At 50.4% G+C, this 23126-nt stretch overlaps 1 protein-coding gene across 1 annotated transcript in view; it reads right to left on the bottom strand.

Annotated features, from left to right (window-relative positions):
• Positions 1-23126, bottom strand: part of RIPOR1 (RHO family interacting cell polarization regulator 1) — a 2151737-nt gene that overhangs the window by 1599996 nt on the left and 528615 nt on the right. Inside the window, exons 5-6 of the mRNA XM_086945567.1 lie at positions 22631-22780; positions 12074-12137 (exon numbers count right to left, since the gene is read on the bottom strand). Of these exons, the coding sequence (XP_086801693.1) occupies positions 12074-12137; positions 22631-22780 (214 nt within the window). The remainder of the gene's footprint in view (positions 1-12073; positions 12138-22630; positions 22781-23126) is intronic.

A 23126-nucleotide genomic window follows, 5' to 3' on the forward strand; every position in this document is an offset into this window, starting at 1 on the left:
GATATGGGCCCCATACCTCACATTGATATTTAACGCCATTCTGGGGGGTATGGAGGTCCCGGATACTTGGCTGGGCGCAGAGATGGTTCCAATTTACAAAAAGGGGTCCCCTCTGCTCCCAGCCAACTACCGCCCAATCAGTCTTATTGACATATCCCAGAAGCTCTTTGGGAGACTGGTTCTGAATCGGCTACAGGACTGGGTAGATGAGATGGGTATTCTGACTCCCTATCAGGCGGGATTCAGACAGGGGGTGTCCACTACAGACCAAATTTTTAGGCTGAACCTCCTATATTGGAGGACAGCTATAATCGAGGGTGGTACCCTGTATACAGTCTTTGTAGACTTGCGTGCCGCCTTTGATTTGGTACCTAGAGTGAAATTATGTAAAGTTTTGGAGGAGTTGAATGTCCCTGGAGATATTTTGGCTATCCTGATGAGATTGCATCACAACAACTATGCCCGCGTTAGGTGTGGCAGAGGTGGCAACTTAACCGAAAGGTTCCCCGTTCGCAGAGGGGTAAGACAGGGTTGCGTGCTTGCACCGACCCTGTTCTGCCTTTTTGTGAACGGGGTAGTTGCCCACCTAACCAGGATTCCCAACACTGACGCCCCAAAATTGACTGGCAGCAGGGTGCCTGCAATCATGTTTGCAGATGACACCCTGCTGCTGTCAAAATCCCCTATGGGCATTCAACGTGTTCTGGACGGGTTCTTACAGTTCTGTTTAGATCGGGGACTTGAAATTAACCCACAAAAGACTAAATATATGATTCTTAATCCGAAGCCCCATAACCGTGCCCCACCCAGGTTGGGAGCGGTCCAATTGGAACGGGTGCACACAATTGAATATTTGGGGATCACTCTGAACGAAAACCTAACGTGGTCGTCTCATCAGTCGAAAGTGAACATCAAACTGGCACAGTTGGCGGGTGGCACTATGAGACTGGTGAACAAATCCCCCTTCCGTCCACTTAGCCCCATTATTCACATTTACAAAGCCCAAGCCCGGGGTGGTGTCACATATGGGGGTGAGCTGTGGGGGCACATTCCATCATCCAAATTATTAACAACTGAAAATAAATTCCTGAGACAGATTGTTGCTCTTCCACAGAGTACTCCATTACTCCCGCTCAGACTGGACTTGGATATTCGACCAATAACGGAGGAGCTGGGCCTAAAGCCCTTGACATTCTGGCGGCGTCTATGGAGTAGCCCAGACCTATCCAACTACAGAGCTGAGTTGCAGGAATTTTTAGAGTTACCCAATGCCAAAAGAATTCCATGGTTGATCTACATCAAGGGAACGCTGGAGGCAATTGGACTCTCTGAACTATGGCTGGACCCACTAAACATCTGCCCAAAGACCCCAAAAAAAGCACTGGCCAGAGCTTATTACGTTCACATGCTCCTCAGAGCCACAGACGGTGCCCGGGACGGGTCATTGTCCAATAAGTTCATACAAACAAAAGACTCCTATCAACTCGAAAGTGTCCTAGACACCATCTCTCCACAACTAACTAGGAAATTATTTCTCCAATGGAGATATGGAACTCTTCCCCTAGCAGCGTTTACAGCATCCTGGTCTTCTCGCTCCTCTTCAGAAACTTGCCCGGCATGTGCACATCCAAAGGAGAATGACGTTCATGTTGTCTTCTTTTGCAGGGGCTATGAGAGGAGCAGGAAATATTGGCTAGTCCCTTTGCTTAGGAATCTGGGATTTAGAACTTTTCTACCCGCTTACAGAGTCTTAAAGACAGATGTATCCCCTACTGTAGTTTTTGCTCTATCTACATTTTTAACCTCCATGTGATACGCTCGAAGTCGTCGTGTAAAAATGATTGCGTAAAACAACTTGAAGACTCGAGACAGTTCTAAAATTTTGGCACATTTTTAATTCTAGCTTTTATTCTGATCACTAATGTTGTTTAATATGTTTTTTAAATTTTGTATAGAATGGAATGTATATCTTTTATGATCTTGTGATCGAAATAAAGATTATTCGAATCGAATCGAATCGAATCAATCCCATCTTCTCTTAAAAATCCACACACACCAGTCTGTCAGGGACTGTGCAGGACTGTCTGGGACACATTCAGGGACTTGGGCAAGGACTGGGAACTGGGTAGCAAAACTACGCAGAAAGAGGAGTACGGCACTGCCCAGTATCATACAGGAAGTCAGAGGAGAGAAGGAATCCAAAGGGGAAGCCTGCATGAAGGAACAAGATGGCGAAGACTCAGAAAGGACAGGCCCTCATGAGGTGATTTAGCATTCAGAAAAAGAGACATTTTTACCGCCACTATTCTCCCCAGCAGTGAAAGGCGATGTCTACTCCAAACACCCAGATCTTTTTTCACTTGCTGAGTCAGCTTGGCATAATTCAGTTGCGATGTCCGGCGCACAGATGCCGCCAAATCTAGGCCCAGGTAGGTGATATGATCCACCACCCGGATTCCGGCAAGCCATTGATCCTCGGGCCGGTAGGTGGAGGTGTTGGATTAAAATTCAATATCAATGATTTCCCTAAGTTAACCCGGTATCCCAACACCCGGCCGAACACCTCTAGCTCTTCTAAACAAGTGGGAAGGGAATCTTTGGGTTCCGTCAGTGCCACAATAACGTCATCTGCGTAGAGACTAAAAGGGTGTGTTTCCCCCCGAACGGAATCCCCTGAATATTAGGGTTGTCCCTGACCCTCTGCACCAAGGCCTCTATATAGAGAGCGAACAGCAAAGGGGACAGTGGACAGCCCTGCCTCGTGCCTCTCTGAATGGCGAAAGGGCGTGAGGAAGTACAGTTCACCCATATCGACGCTGCACCAACTCACCCACTCCCTGAATTTCTCACACAGGCTGAATTAGGACATTGTATGGCAATGGAAACCCCAGTCCACTCGGTCTAACGATTTTTCAGCGTCAACCGTCAGTAGGAGTGCATCCATGTGAGTTTGGTGGGCCTTGTCTATTAGGTTAGGTATCCTCTTGGTGTTGTCCGCACACTGATGGGATTGGATAAATCCCGCTTGATCAGGCTCTATCAGATTGAGCATGCAGGGGGCTCACCGGGTGGAAAGGATTCCGGTAAAAAGTTTAAAATTGACGTTGAGTAAAGATGTGGGTCGATAAGAACCACAATGGTGTCTATCTTTACCTGGCTTGGGCAACACCATCGCCACTGCTAACATTGTTGTGGGAATTGGATTTGCACTCCAGAAGGAGTTGAACAGTCTTGTCAGGCTCGGGGCTAGAATGTGGCAGAATTTCTTATAAAAGAGCACAAAAAACCCATCCGGGCCGGGGGACTTGAGCAGCTTGAGGCGTGATATCGCTGTGACCACTACCTCAACTCTAATGGGACCATCCAGTGCCGATGCTTGATCAGGGGTTAGTGTGGACATGTCAACACATTGTAGGTAGTCTAAAGTAGCGGATTCTGATGTGGTGTCAGAAGTGTATAATTTTCCATAAAACTCCCCGAGAGTGTGAGCTATCTCCTGGTCATCAGTGACTTCTCGCTGTCCGTTCCCCAGTAGTGGAGACACCTTTGTTCGCCGTCTTTGGGCTCTCAACCTGTGAGCTAAGAGACGACCTGTACAGTCCCCCCCAATGTAGTGGGTATGCTTCAACCTAACTGCCACATATTCAGCCCTATCCAGGTCAATTCCGGCCAACTGTGCCTCACGTGCTTTCAGCTGCTTCTACACCCTAGGTGCGCCTGTCTTGCTATGCACTCTTTCCAGTTCCTGTATCCGGGCCTAGCTAGCTAGCAAGTCCCTACGTTCCTTATTATCGGCTGCTAACAGCCCCCCCGTACCGCCGTCTTCATTGCTTCCCATATTGTCGGTATGGAAATGTCGGGTGAATGTCAAAGTATTCCTGGATACTTTTAGTGAGCTGCTGTACCCCTGTTTTCTTGTGAAGCAGGTTATCTTTAAGTCTCCAGCAGCCAGCTTGGCGGGGACTTGACAGCAATGATACGTGTACGGTCAGTGCATCGTGGTCAGAAAGGGCCATAGAATCTATAATCACCGCCGTGACTGCCCTGGTAATCCCCCAACTCCCCCGTAAATAGTTAATGTGGGCATAAGACCTGTGAGCGTGCAAGAAGAAAGTGTATTGAGTCGAGGTCGGATGTGCCTCCCTCCAGATGTCTATGAAGCCCAGGACTGTAGCCATTTCTTCCCTTCCCCGGACAGTTCTTCCTTGTGCCAAGAGGAAGCCTGTGATCTATTCCTGTTGGCGTCCATCACCATGTTCAGGCCCCCCCCCCCCCCAGTAAAGTCATGCAATTTTGTGTGACTATGACGTCTGCCAGGGCTGTTCTAAGAAAGTGTTCCTGCCCGGAGTTGGGAGCGTATATGGAGCCTGGTACTATAGACCGGGAGCCAAATTGAATGTTATATGCCAGCAGTCTCCCTTTCAGTTCAGCCACCTTCTCCTTTACCACCCCCTACAGCGTTTGGATATGAGCAGGGCCACTCCCGACTTTTTCTGCCCTGTGGAGGAAAAGTATTGCTGTGGGAATGCTTTCGATCTCATGCAGTGGCAACCCTTGGCGAGAAGGTGTGTCTCTTGCAAGAGACAGATATCCGCCTCTGCATTTTCTAAGTACGAAAGGATAGCCCGCCGTTTAACTGGGTTGTTAAGCCCTTTTACATTGACTGTAAGTATTCTCACCATCTCCATAGCCATAGTGTTGGGTTCTGGGGCAGTCTATTGTGGCCCCTAAAGTAAATCGTTCTGCCCTTCAGGCCTGAGGTTCCCTCCCAGAGGTCATGTTGATAGAAAGCAGAGTGTAGGTGCAATCTAAATTGTTCCCAGAGCAGCAAGGACCCCTTAAATAAAAGCTGTGCGTATACCGGACCCCCCTCCCTCCCCGCCCGAACCCCAACAACAAACAGAACAGTATTTACCCCAAGAAATTGTCCAGAAGCCGCGTTGTACCTCCGCGCCTCCCTGGTAAAACAGTTTGTTGGGGGCATCTTGTGGCCATCAACGTTCCCCCCCGTCCCCAGCCACCAGCCGCCCCCTGGCAAGCTTTAGATCACTTATCTGACCCAGCAAGTAGATCAATCCTCAGCTCAATGTGGAGCCCGGTAGTCACTGAGGCCAGCGCCGCCAGGTGATCCTGAGCAATAGTCTCTGAGTCCGGTTTGAGGGAGGCCTTTCAGCTCCATCTTCGTCCAACTCGTTGCCATCTCCCTCACTGATCACTCCTTTCGCCACCGCCGGCCTCATCTGCTTGAGGGTCGTCGATACACAGAACCTTACAGGCTTCTTGTAGTGACTTGATTTGCCGCAACACGCCATCTCACTTGAAGAGGATGCGAAATGAGTGCCCCACGAATAAGGGATGCCTTGACTACGGAGGTGTGTTGTGACCGGTCGGAAGGCTCTGCGCTTTTGCAACGTGATCGCCGCCAGGTCTTGGTATAAAGCAATGTAATGTCCTCAATAGGTCAGCAGTTGCGCTTCCCTGGCTTTCCTCAGAATGAGTTCTTTGAGTTGAAAGTCTTGGAGATAAGCCAGTATGTTGGGTGGTGGTGCTGGGGCCTTTCTTGGCAAGCCCATTCTGTGAGTTCTGTCTATTTTTATGGGAAAGTCCTGTGATTCCTGCAAGACGTGGCGGAAGAGGCACTGGGGGTAGGTGGTGATATCCGTACCTTCTTCTTTAGAGGGAACGCCTTTCACAGGGATAATATTTCTGCGGGAGCGATTTTCCAAATCCTCCTCGTGGGCGTGGAAGTCTATTTGTTGGGCATGAATACGGATCACCTCTTGCTTCAAGTGCTCCACTGCCTCCTCCCTCGAGTCCTCCAGGTCTTCCATTGTAGCCACTCTCTCTCCGATTGCTTCCATATCTCTTCTCACTTCCTCAATCTTCTTGGAGAATTCTTATCTGAGATCTTGGAAGCTGTCTCGTAGGGTTGTGAATAATTGAGCCAGGAAGGCCCGTGTGACTGGTTCCACCATGGATTCTGGTGCATGCCCTCCAGTTGCAGGTGCGGATGCCTTATCATCTCCGCTGCTCGCCTCCGAGATCTTGCTAAACATGTCTTTCACATTCCTGTACTTCTTTGAGCGTGTTTGGGACATATCCGATTTGCAGCCTGGCATGAGGGGGCAACGGCGTAGGGATAGGTTCCCGGGTCGGACTGGTGAGTTGAGCTGTATGAGCGATGGGGATTACTCTGTGGGAGGCAGCAGGACATAAGCTGGTGGCCCGGTGGCAGGCCTCCCGCGACTGCTGCAGCCCCTTTACAGATTGCTCCTGTGTCGCTCCTACAGACCCCTTTTAGGCGGCTATGTGCGGTTGTGGATCGCCCCCATGAGTCACGCTGTGCGGCAGGTAGGCCGCCCAAATCGCCGTTCCTCACAAGCTGCGTCACTGAGGCACTCCCCTGGCGGTCTAGGCCTCTGCAATGTTGTCCAACTGCCCTCCTGACTCAGAGACCCCCAGATCTCCCAAACGACTGCGGCCTGGGCAGGCCCCCTCAAGGTCTCGGACGTACCTGGAAACCGGTGGTTTGCCGACCTGAGTGAATTCTGCTCATTGTGTAGCACCGGTCCCGGGGAGCCGCTCGACGCGTTGCGTGGCCGATGGCCCCTGTTCCCCAGGACCCCTCCAAGCGGTCTCTTCACCTCCAGATTCACTGTCGCAAGCACTGAGGAAAGGGGTGGGTTAGTTCTGGACAGGGGGCTCTCGTAGTCCTCCAGCCGCATCCGGGGCCTCTAGCGTATTCTATCCATTACGCCCACCGCCAGGGGTTCTGACCTTGTGGGCCGCGGTGCGCAGCTTGCTAAGTTCATCCAACACCGCTGATGGTCGTTGCCTTTGAGGGCCTATCTGGGCTGACGGGCTCCCTCCACCTGTCCCCCAGCAATTCCAATGTCTGGGAGGTGTGATTCCCAGAGTGTGCCCTACTCTCCCTACTCCCAGGGGCACCGCTTCCATCACCGCTAGCCACTGGGAGTCACAGATTCGGAGTTAAGGCTTGTTGCCTGGCAAACTTTGTAGGCCGATGGAGGGAAACTCCTCCGGTTCGCTCACCTCCTGGGCCTGTAGACCCGATGCTCGCCAACCGCGGGGTACCAAGCCCGTGGAATCGGGCCTATGCAGGCTCAGCTTTGGACTCCATCTCGGTGCCCTCCTTCACCCTCACTCTCCTGGGGGGGGGGAGGGCACTTCATCCTCACTATGGGCCGAAGGGCCTCGCTGAGTAGAGAGCCTCGGAGCTCCGGATCTCCCAACTCATGGGCCTCCGATACACAGTCTCATGGCGCAGCTCCGCTATTCCGCCCGGGCCGCCATCTTGTAGCGCTGGTGCCGAGCTGCCAAGTCGCGCCTCCAAAGGCTTTTACCAGGGCGAAATTCGTTGCTGTACACCTCCTGAGGTTTGCTCTCCGCTGCTGAAAACAACCGAGGGTCTGGCTCTCTGCAACGGTGCCGGGAAGATAGCGGCGGCTGACGGGAAACGGGGAGACAAGCGAGTCGCATCCTACCTGCTTGCCATCTTGGCCACAACTCCCAAAAACCTTTCTTGAAAAAAACGTGCTTGGAACCAAAACTCCCCCACCCAACTCCCCCACAATCCACAGCGAGAAATGTGGTTGCAAGGACCCTTATGAAGTCAGCTACAAATCCACCACCCCTCCGATCCACCCCCAAGCCCACCCCACCAGCGAATCCACCACCCTTCCGAGCCACCCCCCAAGCCCACCCCGCCACACACTACAAATTGGTGTTTAAAAGAAAAGAGAAACAAAAATCCTCTAGAGGAAAAAAAAGAAGCCCAAACCCAGGAAGGCAGAGATGGAAGCCATGCCCATTATACTTAAAACTCGTCAAACCACCCTCCTGTGATATAAGGTTGCCCCCCAAAGACTTATCAACCGTCGTAATTTTAATCCCTTTCTCATAAGGAGATTAGTCATCTCAGCCCATTATCAAGTCCTGGGCTTGAATTTCCGAAGAAAAAAACCCTAATTGATCCCTTAAAGATAATCTTGAGGTGAGCAGATCTCAACAGGTAAGCTTCACAGTTGAGTTTTTGGAAAGACCTAATCATTTGCCGAAGTCGCCAGCTTCTCTCCACTGTCATGTGGCAGAAATTGGGTAGGACAAAAAAGGTATGGCCCTTAAAGGATCGATTGGCCTCAGGCTTGGCTTTCTCACAAATAGCATGCCGCAGAGGGAAATTCTCGAAAAAAATCATCCTAATGATCTTACACATTGCTCATTAAAGTTTTTTAGTGGCCAGATGCACTCTCTTATTCTCCAAGCGGGCTTCGACCTGTATTTGTTATAATGTGGGTTTAATTAATCCCATTGAGGGGCGGCGGGGATTCAGCTTCAGCTTCCAAATTCAAAACTGATATTTTCAGAGATGGTTCTCCGGCTGCCGAGCCCCACTCCCTGAAAGCCAGGTTTGTGTCAGAATAATCCCATTTCCATCAGATGGGTGGAGCGAAGATCGGCTAGAAGAGCAAGATGGCGAATGCTTAGATGCTGCGCGAGCCGCCTACCCAAACCTGCCAAAAATATCCATGTCTCGGTGATATCTAAAAGCACGGATGGTGTTATTTCAGGTGGTCAGAAGGCTGCAAGACCATCTGGGGAAAAAGGAAGCCTTCTGGAGATCTTTGATCCTGCGGGAATTAAGCAGCTTACCTTCGTTTGTGGCGAGCCGCAGCAGAGGTGCTTGGCGGGCTGGGGCTGCAAGCCTGGTCGAGCAGGATGTGTGCGATGCCCCTCAAGGGATCCAGGATTGCGAGGGACCGCAGTGAGACCGGTGCGCCCATGGGGCCCTGGGAGCCCCCGCCAGCCGGTAGGTAGACCCTGGCCGGACAGAGCCCCTCCTGAGAACGTGATGCGGAAGACATTGACAGTAAAGTGAAATCGAAAGGGCCTAGATCTAGGACAGACCTGCCGAGGGTGAAACAAGCAGTAATTCCAGCAATCTTCTTGGGAAGCGGCAGGGCAGGCAGCAAGAAGACTGGCTCCATGGAGACTATGGCTGCGTCTCTTCTAGCAAGAAGAGCGACAGATGACACAGCACGGGGGCCAAAGGCCGTGAGTGCTGATCTGCATGTTTTTACCTAATCAGCCTCCTTGGATAATATTGCGGCTGATACAGCCTACTTAACTTTGTTGCCAGACGAGACAGGGGTAGGAACAGGCTTGGTGGGAAACACTCTGCCACCATCTCCAGATGTGCTAGTCTTAGGCAAGGCTAATTCGGCGACCCATTCACTTGGGGCTGAAGGCGACCCAGGTCCCTGTGCTGGGGAGCAGAAGTTAAAATTAGGGGGTAACCCAGATGGGGCTGAGAAACTTTTCTCTCTTACCGATGATTCGGACCTTTCAGGGGGAAGCGATCTTCTATCCGATGTAGACTCAAGACCAGGTACCTCTGAAGACAGTTGAGGCGGCTTTATGGCCAAACCAACAACACAAATGTGGGTGGCCTCTCAAAAAAGGATAAAATGTAATGAAAAATCATGAACTGGGGAATTTGGTTTTGAGTCAGATCTTAGCTCTGCTAAGCTTTTGATATAGTTTTAGTATTTTACTAACTGTTCAGTTATTGCTCTTTGGATGTTCTGTTTACCTAACATACAGTGTTTTCTCTTCGTAGGGATGGACACAAATAAACAAGATTGAATCCGGATAAGATTAGCATGTTCGCAGAAAGAAACAGGAGGGTAGAGTGTTCACGGACAATGTTGAAGGAATAGTGCCACTCTGATTGATGGAACTTCTCGTTTTTTTATTCCCATGGTTTGATGGGAAAATGTAGTGTTTGTTACTTGTTTTATGATGGCTGCTGGTGAAATAAAGCATTAAAAGTTAAAACTAATCCTCGACTCTGCATCCTTAATAGAATTTATATTTTCCTTTATGATAGCTATGAAATTTTTAATTCCTGTGAGTGATTGGCTCACACAATCCAGGGAGTAGACAAGGGCGGCCGGCACGGATCGCGGGGGCGGGGGGCGTGGGCTGCATTGAAAAAAAAATAATAATAATAACACTTACCTTGCAGCAGCCGCCGTCGGGTCCCGCGTCTTCTCTCCTGCTCGCCTGTGTCCGACTCCAGGTCAGAAAAGGAAGCAGGCAACCAGGCTCCCAACGCTAAGTCAATCACAACTCTGCAATGCAGCGTTGTGATTGGTCTGATCACCGTGACACAGCGCTCAGCTAGGGGCTGTAGGGGTGTGCATGTTCTCCATTAAGGCTGCAATGCAGCCTGTATGGAGAAGGGGGAAAGTACGCATGACCGTTTTGGGCGGCCCGACAGGGCTAACCAAACAGTCATTGCACACAGGAGGGTTCTACCACTGCTCCCTTGCAGCTCCTCATCGCCCCCTCACGCAGTGCTGCAGAAGGAGGACAAAATAAAATGATAATAACATTTAGTTCTTATCACTTTATTTTTTCCTTTCTTTTGCTGCTTCCTGGCAGTGCGGCGACACTCCTCTGCCTTATGGGAGGAGCCGCCACTGGGTGTAGACATCTGCCAGAGAGGGCTGTGATTTGGAATTACTCTAGAACATTCATGAGCTACTTTTTATTATACATGAGTCCTGTTAATAAAGGAAGAGAGACAGATGTTCCTTTTGAAGTGCAGACAGCTCCTTCCCACTTACTGTTTCATTCTTACGCAGTGATGTGTTTCAGTCAGCTTTGTGTAGTAGGTGAGTAGGAAGGACCCATCTCCTTTTGTTTCGTTGTTTACAGCCCCTGACAGTTAGCACCCAGCACCCCCTCCTTACTGCCAAACTGCATCTTAAAGAGGTGTGGCTGGTCAACCTGTGTCAACAGAAACCGATATTGCGATACTAAAAATGATCCAAAACAGAGCAGGGCTCTGGAATTCGCATTTTTGTCTGCCGAATGGGGCTAAATAGCTAGAATCTCCCAAGACAGTATGCTAGTGCCAAGATACTTTACACCTAGGAGGAGACCACTGCAGAGCGTCTAGAGATATCTTCTGAGCTCCCAGGTCTAGGTACTGGATAGTACTGTTGCATCCTTTCCTTGAAAGAGGAAGCAAACTGCTTACAGGAAAAGGTGCAAGGAAGTGACTCTACAGGAAGAGACCAGTCCAAGAGAGAACGTTACATCCAGCGACCTGCAGTTAGGGTAACTCTGGAATCAGACTTGATATCCATGGCAAGTGAGGAATGAGGCTCCGTGGAGCTTTGGTGAGATACCCCATCCCTGAAAGCCCCAGTGTGCATGCCCCTTGTTATGGTTAAGAAAGATAAATTGAAAAGTTTATTTTCAAGGTGGTCACGTCCATCTTGAGTACTGTACAAAATCCATATCAATCATCCAACGATACATCTCTTCAGGGACGAAACCATCAGACATGCATGCAGACCCTTCTAGCATCTTCAACATTCTATGCCTACTCTAAAGAACCTTCTTCTATGAATGAATGCACATGTTCCAGAAATATTCATACAATGCCTTTGTGCTGGGGGACTATTCATCTTATATGTACAATGTTCTTTTCTCAGTAGCTAGCTTTGTGCACCATAAGTATCAACCAATACATAAATATGCACAAGTGTGTGACGCTGTAGGGGGCAGTTCCTTTGGGAGCATGTGATTAGCTTATAGTGGGTGTTAGCGCAGATCCAGATAGCAGTGAAGTACAGGTGCCATCCAATAGAGGTGTGATGGGGATGTTGATGCATGTCGCTAAAGTAGTCTAAGTGAATGACAAGACAAGGTTGTGGTTCTGTTGGAAACCCTCACCCCCCCCTCAATTGCTAGTCCCGGGTGACTACTGTGAAGCGTCACTGATACCAGCACCCAGCCAATATCTGGGCAGATGTGCTAGAACTTCTTATCTCTAATTTTAAATATAGCAGGTAACAAGGAGAATGTGGGAAGGGATGAAGCTGACAAGTGAGATTTATCTGCAAGATGCAGGAAAGCAAGTTGCCTGGCAGTCAAACACACACCCTCCCTCTCTCAATAGAATAAGAATGTAAAAAGGGTACTTTGCTGTCCACCATACACAGTTAACCAGTTAACTGTCAAAGGATTTCCTTCTCACCTTTCATTTTTACATGAAATTCCCCGAGCAGGTTCTCCAGGTCGCTCTCCAGGACACACATGTTCTGTGGCAGGAATGGAAACAGAGATGGGTGGTTACCAACCTTGCGAGAAAACTAATAGACGATCATATCTAAAACTGTTAAACAGGAGAGAGCACTATAATATACTGCCAATACAATCAATGCATTGCCAGGGTCTTTTCCAGCAAAGAATTACAGTCAAACTCACACAGGACGTTTCTCAATAACATAAATGTATTGCCCTTAATCTGTGCTTCCACTCTCCCACCATAAATAGTGTAAAAAGTTTCTAGACCTATACCGTGGAGCCTTCCCCTGTTAATGCTCCATCCTTAATCTGACACCTACTCACCCTTTCCTGCGTTCTGTGATTTAAGATGGCATCCTCGAGCCTTTTGGACGCAGTTTTACAGTTGAAGGACAATAAACAAGCATTAAAAATGCAATAGGTCTCGCCTTTGATAAGTTAAAGCCATTTGCTTTGCTATACAATACCATTAGCAAAGCAAATAGCTTTAAATTAATCAATGGCGAGACCTATTGCATTTTCAATGCTTGTTACTGCTGCTGTCAGGACTTGAATCGGGAGGGCACAGTACAGGCTCAAGCCCCACAGGCGCTCCCTGGCCCGGGTTGCTGCTCTCGTGTTGTTTTTCCGTGTCTAATGTCGGATAGGTGGTGTTGTGAGCACCGGCATGTAAACAGTTATCAGGAGGGCTTTGGAAGGGTGCGAGTCCCCGTCCTTAGCCTCCACCAGAACATAGTGAGAGGCCTTTAGGAGCGAGGATCAATGCGTGCCGCCGCCCCACCCATCCTGTGCGAGGCACTAAGTGAGAATATCTCACCATTAGGGCAACAGGGCTGCGTTGTGGGAAATGGCTGCCCACAGCCCTGAGCCCTAGCAGTAGGGAGTGGCTCTGGCAGGCATACAAGGGCAGACCTGTGTTGTGGGAAATGGCTGCCCGCAGGCCTGCACACCAGGGGCAAGTCGCCCATTGCCCTACACACTAGGAGTGCGGCGTGGCTCTCACCAGCATACAACAGCAGGACTGTGCTGTAGCCACTACCCTGCAAACCAGAGCGACCCACTGCGCTCACTTGTATACTGAGAGGGGGCTATGCTGTGGCGTATGCAGCTCTGTATACCAAGGGTGGGGCGGGCATTGCTTTCATATTCACAGTCACAGTCGTGCCCTGATTTGAATAGCCGTTCGCTGACTTCCAACGCCCCCCAGCACACGTCTGCATGCCCTTTGTGTAAAGAGGTCTCCCACTGTCTGCACACCCAAGTGTGAGCACACAGTGACAGGCTGTCATGTGCTGCCCTACACACCACCACCCGCGAGGCACTGCCCTCACAACCGTGTGACGGCAGCACTACACTCGGTGCAACACATGCCCACACAATTCACAGTGACTAGCCTCTCCGAGATGAAAGCACCCCCACCCTGTACACACAGAGGAAGGTGACGCTCTTACCTGCATATGGGTACAAGCCCAGCTGGGATTACATGACTATATGCACTCCACGGTGTACCCTGAAGCAGCATTGGTCTCACCAACGGACATAGGTGTTCTGTTGGCCCCTACGACACAACAACTCCTGAGTGGGGGCTGAGTATGTCGGGGACTATAGGCTCAGGGCCGGACACGTGGGGAGGCCTTACAATAATCACTCGGACACAGAGGTGGTATTACTCGGTCTGCACGTCGTCGCCTACTGGTGTACGTCCGTGCGTGGACCCTATTTATTGTACAGGGTCACATGTGTCTACGTAACACGCCTGTTACGCCACAGGCCTTGAACACTAGAACATAACATTCCTCCCCAACCAAAAAGAAAACAATAATAAACACAAAAATGATTCACTTTGACGGTGACTCACAGTGTTTCAGATTTACACGTGATACCGATGGCATTAAGCAAAACACACAAACACTGGAACAGTCTTACGTGAAATAGTCTCTGAGGCGGCAGGACGGCACCGGGTTTCTTCTCAGCCGATGTTGGGACGCCCCTCGGCTCTGAGTGTCACCAGCCCCGGCCAGGGACGGCGACTCACGGTTCCGTGGCTCAGGATCACCTACACTGTGGTCCAGGCAGGTTCTTTCGGGTCCATCTGAGTGAAGATTTTCGCCGTTCGATGAATCAAGGTCTTCACCATGACACGACATGTCCATCGGTGCCGGGGAAGCGGCATTTTCCTTGCTCGGTGAACTCGGGATTTCCTGAGAGGCTGCTGGGGAGACTGCGAGGTCACCTGGGTGATACTTCTTAAAATGAGATACATTGTGAGTCACAGTTTCTCTACCCCTGGCCGCACTAACTCTGGTTCCTCTCACATTGACTACGGTCCAGGGATCTGTTTCATATGGCAGCCTGAACTTCCCACTTGTGGCACGATTCTTGAGTAACACTATATCTCCTCTGACGATCTGCGGTACTTTGGCTCTCCTTCGCTGGCTGACCTGGGCATAAGCTTTCCGGCGTTGGGCCTCAACATGATATTCGTTAGACGGATTAGGTCGCCACTGTGGATGATGAGGTATAGAGTCTTAAGACTACCCGCCCCGTTAGAGTGTGTCCAGGAGCAACACCAGTGGTGGTGTGGGGTGTTTGATGATAGCTTCTCAAGAATGTAAATATGGCCAGTTCCAAGGACTGCCCCTTGTCACAAGCAATTCGAATTACTTTATTAAGTGTTTGCATGAACCTTTCACTTCGCCGTTGGCTTCTGGCCATCTAGGTGTCATTCGGCGATGCTGGATGCCCATAGCCTTGAGATAGTTGGCCAGTTCCTGTCCTTCGAAAGGGGGACCGTTGTCCATTCTTAGCTCGCGCATCAGCCCATGTGCTGCCATAATTTTCTCCAGTTTAGGAATTACTTCTGTTGCGCTAGTTGTGGATATTATTTCTACCTCCAGGTATTTGGAGTGGTCATCGATGGCTACCATAGTGTGCCGGCCGTCGTGGAGGCTGCCAAAATCGAGACTGACACATTCCCAAGGAGATTTCGGCCGAGGCTCTACCAGAATCGGAGCCGTTCGCGGTGCTTCTCCAGTCACCTGATAGGCGGTACAAGATCTCACCATGGCTTCCACGAGGTTGTCCATTAGGGGGAACCATACTTTGGTTCGCAGTCAAGATTTTGTTTTGACCATTCCTTGATGGCCCACATGAGCCAGCTGTACCACTTGAGCTGTCAGGGAAGACGGTATCACCAACCGGTGTCCTCGTAGCAGGCATCCCGCGTAGTCCTCATTGAGTTCATTTCGTACGTGATGGAGGCTATCCATGACACGTTGCGCCTCTGGGGTCAGGATCTTCCATTCCTCCTTGGCCTTATGGCAATTCCCTCTTTGAAGCGCCGCCCTGGCCCTTTGTAGGCAATCATCCTTCCGGGTGGCTTCTGCGATGCTCTCCAGAGATATTGGCATCGGACACGATCTGGCTGCGACACATCTTACACATTCTTCTGTGTCAGCCGCATCTTCCATTTCCTCCCGGGTGGCGGCTCGAGGGTGTCGCGACAAGTAGTTGGCCGGATTTCTAGACCCAGGCTGGTACTCCACTCTGCAGTTATAGTCTTGGAGTTGTAACATCCATTTCTCGATGCGTGGCAGGGGCTTTGTGGAGGTTCCCGAGAACAGAGCAACCAGCGGTTTGTGGTCTGTTGCAACAAAAAAGGGTTTTCCGTATACATACAGGTGGAAGTGCCGGCACCCCCAGTGTATGGCTATCGCCTCTTTCTCGATTTGGGAGTACCTCTGCTCCGTCTCTGTCAGGGACTGGCTTGCGAATGCCACCGGGGCCCAATCTTCATCTGCCCGCTGCCTCTGCATCAGCACTGCGCCTAGCCCCACGGGGCCTGCATCCACAGCCACGAGTGTTAGCTTCCTGGAGTCAAAGAAGGCCAAGGTGGTGGCTTCCGAGAGGGCCTCTCTGATTTCCCGGAATGTTTTGGATTGCTCCGGGCCCCATTTCCAGGGCGTGGCGTCTTTGGTGAGCTCCCTCAGTGGTAGTGTTAGATTGGCCAGGTCTCAGATGAATCTCCCACAATAGTTCACCATTCCGAGAAAACTCCGGACTTCCGTGACAGTGGTGGGGGGCGCCGCTTCTTTGATGTCCTTAACCTTATCAGGATCCGGATTGACGCCATCGATTGAAAAAGTGTATCCGAAGAATTGCAGCTTCAGCTTTAAGAACTCACACTTCTCCCGATGTAGTGTGAGACCGGCATCACGTAATCTCCGGAGTACCTGAGTCAGTCGGCTGTTGTGCTCCGGGATGGTTCTGGCATGTATCATAATGTCATTGCTGACATTGATTACACCTGGTATGTCTGCAATGAGCACTTGTATGACATTTTGAAATACTTCTGCCGCACTGGATACTCCAAAGCTAAGACAGGTGTATCTGCGTAGCCCCATATGTGTTGAGAACGTCGTGATGTTGCGGGATTCTTCATCTAGCACCAGCTAATGATAGCCTGACCGCAGATCTAATTTGGAGAACCAGCTTGCTCCCGCCATTTCCCCTATGAGGTCATCAATAGTGGGTGTTATATGGCGCTCTCGCTTGATAGCGGCGTTGGGGAGTCGCATGTCCACGCAGATCCGCACTGCCCCCGGCTGCTTGGGCTTCCTTGCGACCACTATGGGTGAAACCCAGGGGGTGGGACCAGTTACTTTTTAGGGCGAGGTACTATCCGGTTCGTCAGAACCGGAAGTAGCGAGTCTTATGTTTCTTAGTAGGGCTTCTTCATCCCGCCTCTCATTTTGGCTCCCTCCCATTGGCTGGCTTCCTAAATGGAGGCCAGCCATTGCAGGAGAGAGCCGTCACTCCAAATAGGCTCCGTCCTTTTCGGATTTGGAGGTGTGTTCGGTGTGCTTCTTTCCACTTTTTAGCCACGCCCACCGAACACGCCCCCAAATCTGAAAAGACGGAGCTTGCCGGCAGCCATTTAATGAAGGTGAGCCTCGCTAGCACTGCGCGCCATTCTATCGGGTTTGCAGTTGTGAACTCTCACTCCCGTTTTTCATTCGCGATTGCTCAGCAAAAGAGTCCGTGTTGGAGTGACTGACTGGGCTGTGACTCACTCCCTGAATGCAGGCGCAGAGCTGGGATTCCTGTGCAACCACTCACAAACGACTACCGTAAACAGGCAGGAGTCGCTTGGATCAGCTGATACACAGAGCAAGCCGCCGGAGAGTGCATACGGAGGGGACTGGGGCTAGCATGGCTGCCCGGGAGCCACCGGTATTCTGAGTGTCTCGATAGGAGGATCTCCGACAGCTTTCTGACTCGTCAAATATCCAGGTCAAAAGTGCCGTTTTCTAGAGTGTGACTCAGCAGACGGTCTCTAAGACAACAATGCCAAGCAACCTTTTGAGAAGACGTACCCGGAAATAATCCTACAGGAACGGGGTTATTTACTCCTTGTTCTGTCTCTCTCCGGGTCTCTTCTGCGCTTCTGCTTCGGGCGCAGACGCTCTCCTCGCACTGCTCACCCTTACAAACCTCCTCTGCCTCGCCTCGCTACACCTTTCCCGTTCTCCCCCCTCCCTCCGCCCGCTGCTCTCCTCTGTCCCGTTCTCCCCCCTCCCTCCGCCCGCTACTCTCCTCTGTCCCGTTGTCCCCCCCCTCCGCCCGCTGCTCTCCTCTGTCCCGTTGTCCCCCCCTCCGCCCGCTGCTCTCCTCTGTCCCGTTGTCCCCCCCCTCCGCCCGCTGCTCTCCTCTGTCCCGTTGTCCCCCCTCCCTCCGCCCGCTGCTCTCCACTGTCCCGTTCTGCCCCCTCCCTCCGCCCGCTGCTCTCCTCTGTCCCGTTGTCCCCCCCTCCGCCCGCTGCTCTCCTCTGTCCCGTTGTCCCCCCCCCTCCGCCCGCTGCTCTCCTCTGTCCCGTTGTCTCCCCCCCTCCGCCCGCTGCTCTCCACTGTCCCGTTCTCCCCCTCCCTCCGCCCGCTGCTCTCCTCTGTCCCGCTCCCCCCTCCCTTACATATCAGGATCTCTGTCCTTCTGCCCAGATCACATTAGACTCCCTCCTTACTTTTCCTATGCATTGTCAAGCGTTTGGATGCCTTTCCTGTGGGAGTGGTGGGCGCTATATCCAATATAAAGCATATTGTCAGCGGGGCATGCCAGATATGGGCTTTCGGTGCAGGCATGTAGTCGGTTCTAAGGCAAGGGTGCCAGTGCAGGCAAGAGGGCAGTTTTTGGGGTAGGCAGGGGGGCCAGCTCTGAGAGCTTTAGCTTTGAGAGAAGGCCTCTCTGGGTGGTGTTAAGGGCTCGAGTGGTGTGAATTGCATAGGAAGGACAGCATGTCCTTTATCCGGCTTGTTTGGTCCCTTTTAGCTCGCACTACTGACGGTGCAGCCGGAACGGCCTGCACGGCGGCCTTTGTCTTGCTGCCTGCCTCCGAACCGCTTCTAAAATTACAGCACTCAAATCCCCTGGCAGCGGCATCTCTGGCCGGGGAGGAACAGGTGATGCTGGCCAGCGGCTTCCAGTCCAGCTGCCGGCCTGACATCACAGGCCTATTCTTCACAGTGTGAAGTTTTCATGTGTGCAGAATCCCTGCAACAAAGGACCGGCTGTAAGCGTGTGAATTAGCACTTCCGTTTCAGTGTGGTGAGCGGGACAGCCAGAGTGCAGGTTTAGGACGTAGTCAGGATGTCAGGGAGCAGCACGCTCACAGCATTGGAAATGAGGGAAGAAGTGAGGTGAGAGGGGTGGTGATGCTGGCAAACTGACGTGCTGATGGAGGGATGTGCCACTGTGGCTATCTATGTGTGGCACTGCCACACATAAATAGCGCTGTATAGTTCTAGCCCTTTCTAGGCGTTGTGCTAAGCGTTACGGGTCTTGGAGCCAACCAGTCACGAGTGTCCCATAAAACCCCATTTTTTCCCAGTTTTATGAAGCGCAACTCGACCCCAAGGTAGTAGGGCGCTTTACATGAGCTCCAGTTACATTACACAAGGACACATTCATGTTTTTTTTTAGTCACGGGGAGATTGTGATGTGCCCAGAATCACAGGATGGTGAGCCGACGCCGAGGCTCCGACCTTGCTCACTGTTTCGAACCTGCAGCTCTGTCCTTAGCGCCCCTTAAGGTGTCCTTACCTCCTATTACTCAGGAGATGGGACTTAAGCGCTGTTGACCGGCCATCCACTCAATAATGCTTTTATTATGAAGGGGTTATGGCTAGGGGTGTGCAACATTTGCAAAGTTGACTTTAGCAAACTTCGAGTTTTTTCCCCAAGATTTTGCAACTTGGGAAGTTTAAAAAAAACAAAAAAAACTGGATGACGCTCTCCGCAAGCTAGGTTTTCTGCGAGAAAAACATGACCACTTAATTTTGGGGGAAAATGGCAAAAACCACTTTGATGGCATATATGTTAGGTGCAAACTGTTTTGCATGAAGTTCCACCTATGAGAGATGTTTATGAAGTTGCAAACTTTTTAAAGTAGTAATATCAGTCATGCTTCACAAAACGTCGTTGGCAATAGTACACGCCCCTAATTACGCTGGCCCTGATTCACAATGCTATTTACGAACGTTAGTTCATTTTAGAAACTCAAATAAAGTAATTTGTAGGAGCAACATTTAATTCTTGATTTATAGAATCATGAATGGTGGGAGTTTATTCTTCTAACTTGAATTTGCTGTGAAGGAAATTCTGCTGATATGGTGGAATTTCCATGGAGCACTCTCTCTCTATTTCAATACCTCACTCGCTCTCTCTATCTCACTACCTCACTCTCTCTCTGCTAATGCAATAGGTATCACATATGCAAAAAATAAAGCTAATGCCAATACAACTAACAATGCCATTTATTTAGGGATACAAAAAAAGATAAAAAAATAATGAGCAATTCCAATAGCTCTACCTATAATATTGCCGAGACCGTTGCATTGTAAATGCTTGTTCTATTATTCCGGCCGCTTCAAGTTTCTTAAGCTCCTCTTCGACTAAGGGCCTTAGGTGGAACACAATTCGGCGATGTCTCAGGGTCACTGGTTGAACAGTCTGATCAATGTGGAGACGCACCTTCTTCCCTGTGAACCTTCCGATACCTTTGAACACGTCTGAGAACTCCGTTATCAGTTGTTGGATTGACTTCTGGTGCACTCCAAAGGCGACCGTGACCACCCCTAGGTCCTCAGCTGCTCGGCACCCTAAGAGCATGCCTTGTCCGTCCTCGGATACAAAGACGTTGGTGGTGATGGACTTGTCTCCATGCGAGATGGACGTCTTGAACTTTCCTCAGATTTTTAGAGGTGTGTCTTGCCCATAAGCGAACACGGTAATGGCGGATGGGATCAGCACTGGTGGGGGATCTAGGGTTTGATGTAGGGCAGAAGCCATGAGGTTTATGGTCGCCCCGGTGTCCACCACGTCCATGACTTTTTGTGCTCCTACCCAGATACCACACTGAGGTAGCCGACGGGCTCTTCGAGTGGTGGTGCCAATCATGTGCACCTTGTGCACTGTCCTTTCTTCTTCCTCATCATCGTCCATGTCACTTTGGCCGGGGTCCTCTTCTGGTACTGCATTCACCACCTGTCTTGGTTTGCGAATTTCTTGGAGCGGCAGACTTTCTCGAAGTGGTTGAAGCGCCCACACCCTGAGCACCGTTTCCCTCTGGCCGGGCATTCCGCTGCAGGATGGGGTGACCCTCCGCAGTAGCCGCATGTCTTTGGCGATCCCGCCGTGGCCGCTCCCATTCCCTTCTTGGTCCATTTCGTCGGGGATCTTACGGTCACCTTGTTGACCGGTTCAGCTTTCCCCGTTGCTTGGAGGGCGGCCTCCATGCGGGTCGCTCGGGCCTTCGACAGCTCCTTGGCGCGCCCTAGGGTCAAGATGTCCGCTAGCGGTTTGCGGATTCTTCTAGAATTCGTTCCCTGAGCTTGGCAGAGGCACAGCCTTGGATAATCTGACCACGTATCTCCTCCGTGGTGACGGCAAATACGCAGGTCAAGGCTAGATTCTTCAGGCGGGCATGATACGAGTCTAGGGACTCCTCTGGTAGTTGTCTTGCCTGCCGGAATACGAATCTTTCATAGTCCTGGTTAGCCATGGGCTCGAAATAAGCATTCAGGGCATTTATGAGCGAGTGGTGGTTCTTCGGTGGGACCTCCACTAGCGTTTTGGCTATATTGTGGACATCTTTTCCTCCCAGATGAAGGACCATGGCTCGTTTCTGATCCTTATGCACTTTGGTGGCTTCGAAAAATATCAAAAGGCGATCCACCCAGTCCTTCCACTTAGGTGCCAGTGACGATGGTGAGCCTTCCACCAGGAATGGTTCAATAGGGCGTATGGTGGCCATGTCCGGGGCGATGACGCGCTGCTTGACTGTAGACAACTATGGCCGTGTGACGGGCTCCTTATTCCCGTGGTCTGATCTGCAGCTTGGTTGAACCAATGCTTGTTGGGTGCTGGCGTCCTCTGAGTGTAGTGACTTGGTCTGACTTGCAGCTTGGATGAACCAATGCTTGGTGAATGTTGGCGTCCCCTGCGTGTGGCGACTTGCAAAACCCTTGGTTTGGAGTTCCTGGCTCCCACAACGTTGCTGTGTGGGCTCTTCACGAGCTTCAGGAGCTGCTGAGGCTTCCTCTGGACCTCCTTCCAGTAGTTGGGGCTGTGAGTTCCCATGTTGCTAGGTGCCCCCGGGGCACGGGGATGATTGCACCGGCCTAGTTTCACCTCCCTTCTTTTAAAAAATTATGTGGCTCCTGATGAAGGCGTTTGTTTAAACGCCGAAACGTGCGCCGACTACAATTTTGCCACTTTTGATATTAATTGTTTGTGCCTTGTTTAATTTCCTTGTATTTTTTATTTAATGATTACTGTTTCTTTTTTATTGTGTATTCATTTATGTAAGCATTGTATTCTACATTATTCCTGATTTTATTAATATGTTATATATTTATTCATTAAACAATATATGGTTTTAGTATAGAGTGTGTTTCTCTATGTCCTTCCTTCTATACCTGTTCCTTATGCTACTGTTGTGATTGCCTGAAATTAATTCAGTGCCATAGCCTGAGAGGTCCACGGAGGAGAGTCTCACTCAGTTCCCAAATACCGTCTCTAAGCAAACACCTTATCCTAAAAGGGAGGTGCTTTCCTGAACTGTCTACACCTCAAGTGCCTCAGCAGGGATGCTCATGCTACAGAGCAAATCACAAGCCACTTAAGCATGCAGAGTAATCTCAGGCCTGCCATCCAAGTTTTGCACGCCTTATTCGTGATGTATTGCTTGTATTCCTTTCCTAGACTCATCTTGCTGTTCTCCTTCTATCACATTCTTGATGCACTCACTCCTTGTATGTTATCTTTGGCCTACATCGGAGTACTCTCTTCAATCAGGCTTCCCAGACCTACCATAGTGCACTACCTTTACCCCTTTGAAATCTTACCTATGTGCACCAACTATATCCTGTGACAAACCACATCTCAGGTCCTTGTTGTAGCCCTTTCATGGCCTTACTTTGATGTATGTCCTGCATCACTTCCGCAGCCTTACCTCAGTGTATTCTTTGTATCCTTTGCCAGCTTCGACCTGGCTTTCTCTGGCCTCTTTACTTCCGGGGGAGGCAGTGTAGGCTTTTACCATGTTGTGGGCACCATCTCTAAGCCTTCGCTGGATACAGTAGGATTCATAAAGCTCATCAATCTGCAACACAGAAACAGGTACAATATGAAGGACATAGGAATGCATGTGTTCAGGGTACAGTCAGGAGAGCCTAGCAAATGACATGGGAAATGATCTAACTCATTGAGGGTTTTGACTATAGAAAAATATCTTTCTTTGCACAGAATGCAAGTGTGTGTGGCCTCATAATACCATAAAGTGTAACAGCATATAGCTGAACAATCAAAGTCTAGCTCTGAACAAGATGGTGAAGTCAGGTACAAAATATGCTACAACACTGGTGCCGGATTTACAGTTTGGCAGATAGGTACTACAAACGTGATAAATATCCCTTGCACCCTATTAGAAGTGTCCTATGAAAAAATGC

This window comes from Lissotriton vulgaris, chromosome 12 (assembly GCF_964263255.1).
Source record: "Lissotriton vulgaris chromosome 12, aLisVul1.2, whole genome shotgun sequence".
NCBI lineage: Eukaryota > Metazoa > Chordata > Amphibia > Caudata > Salamandridae > Lissotriton > Lissotriton vulgaris.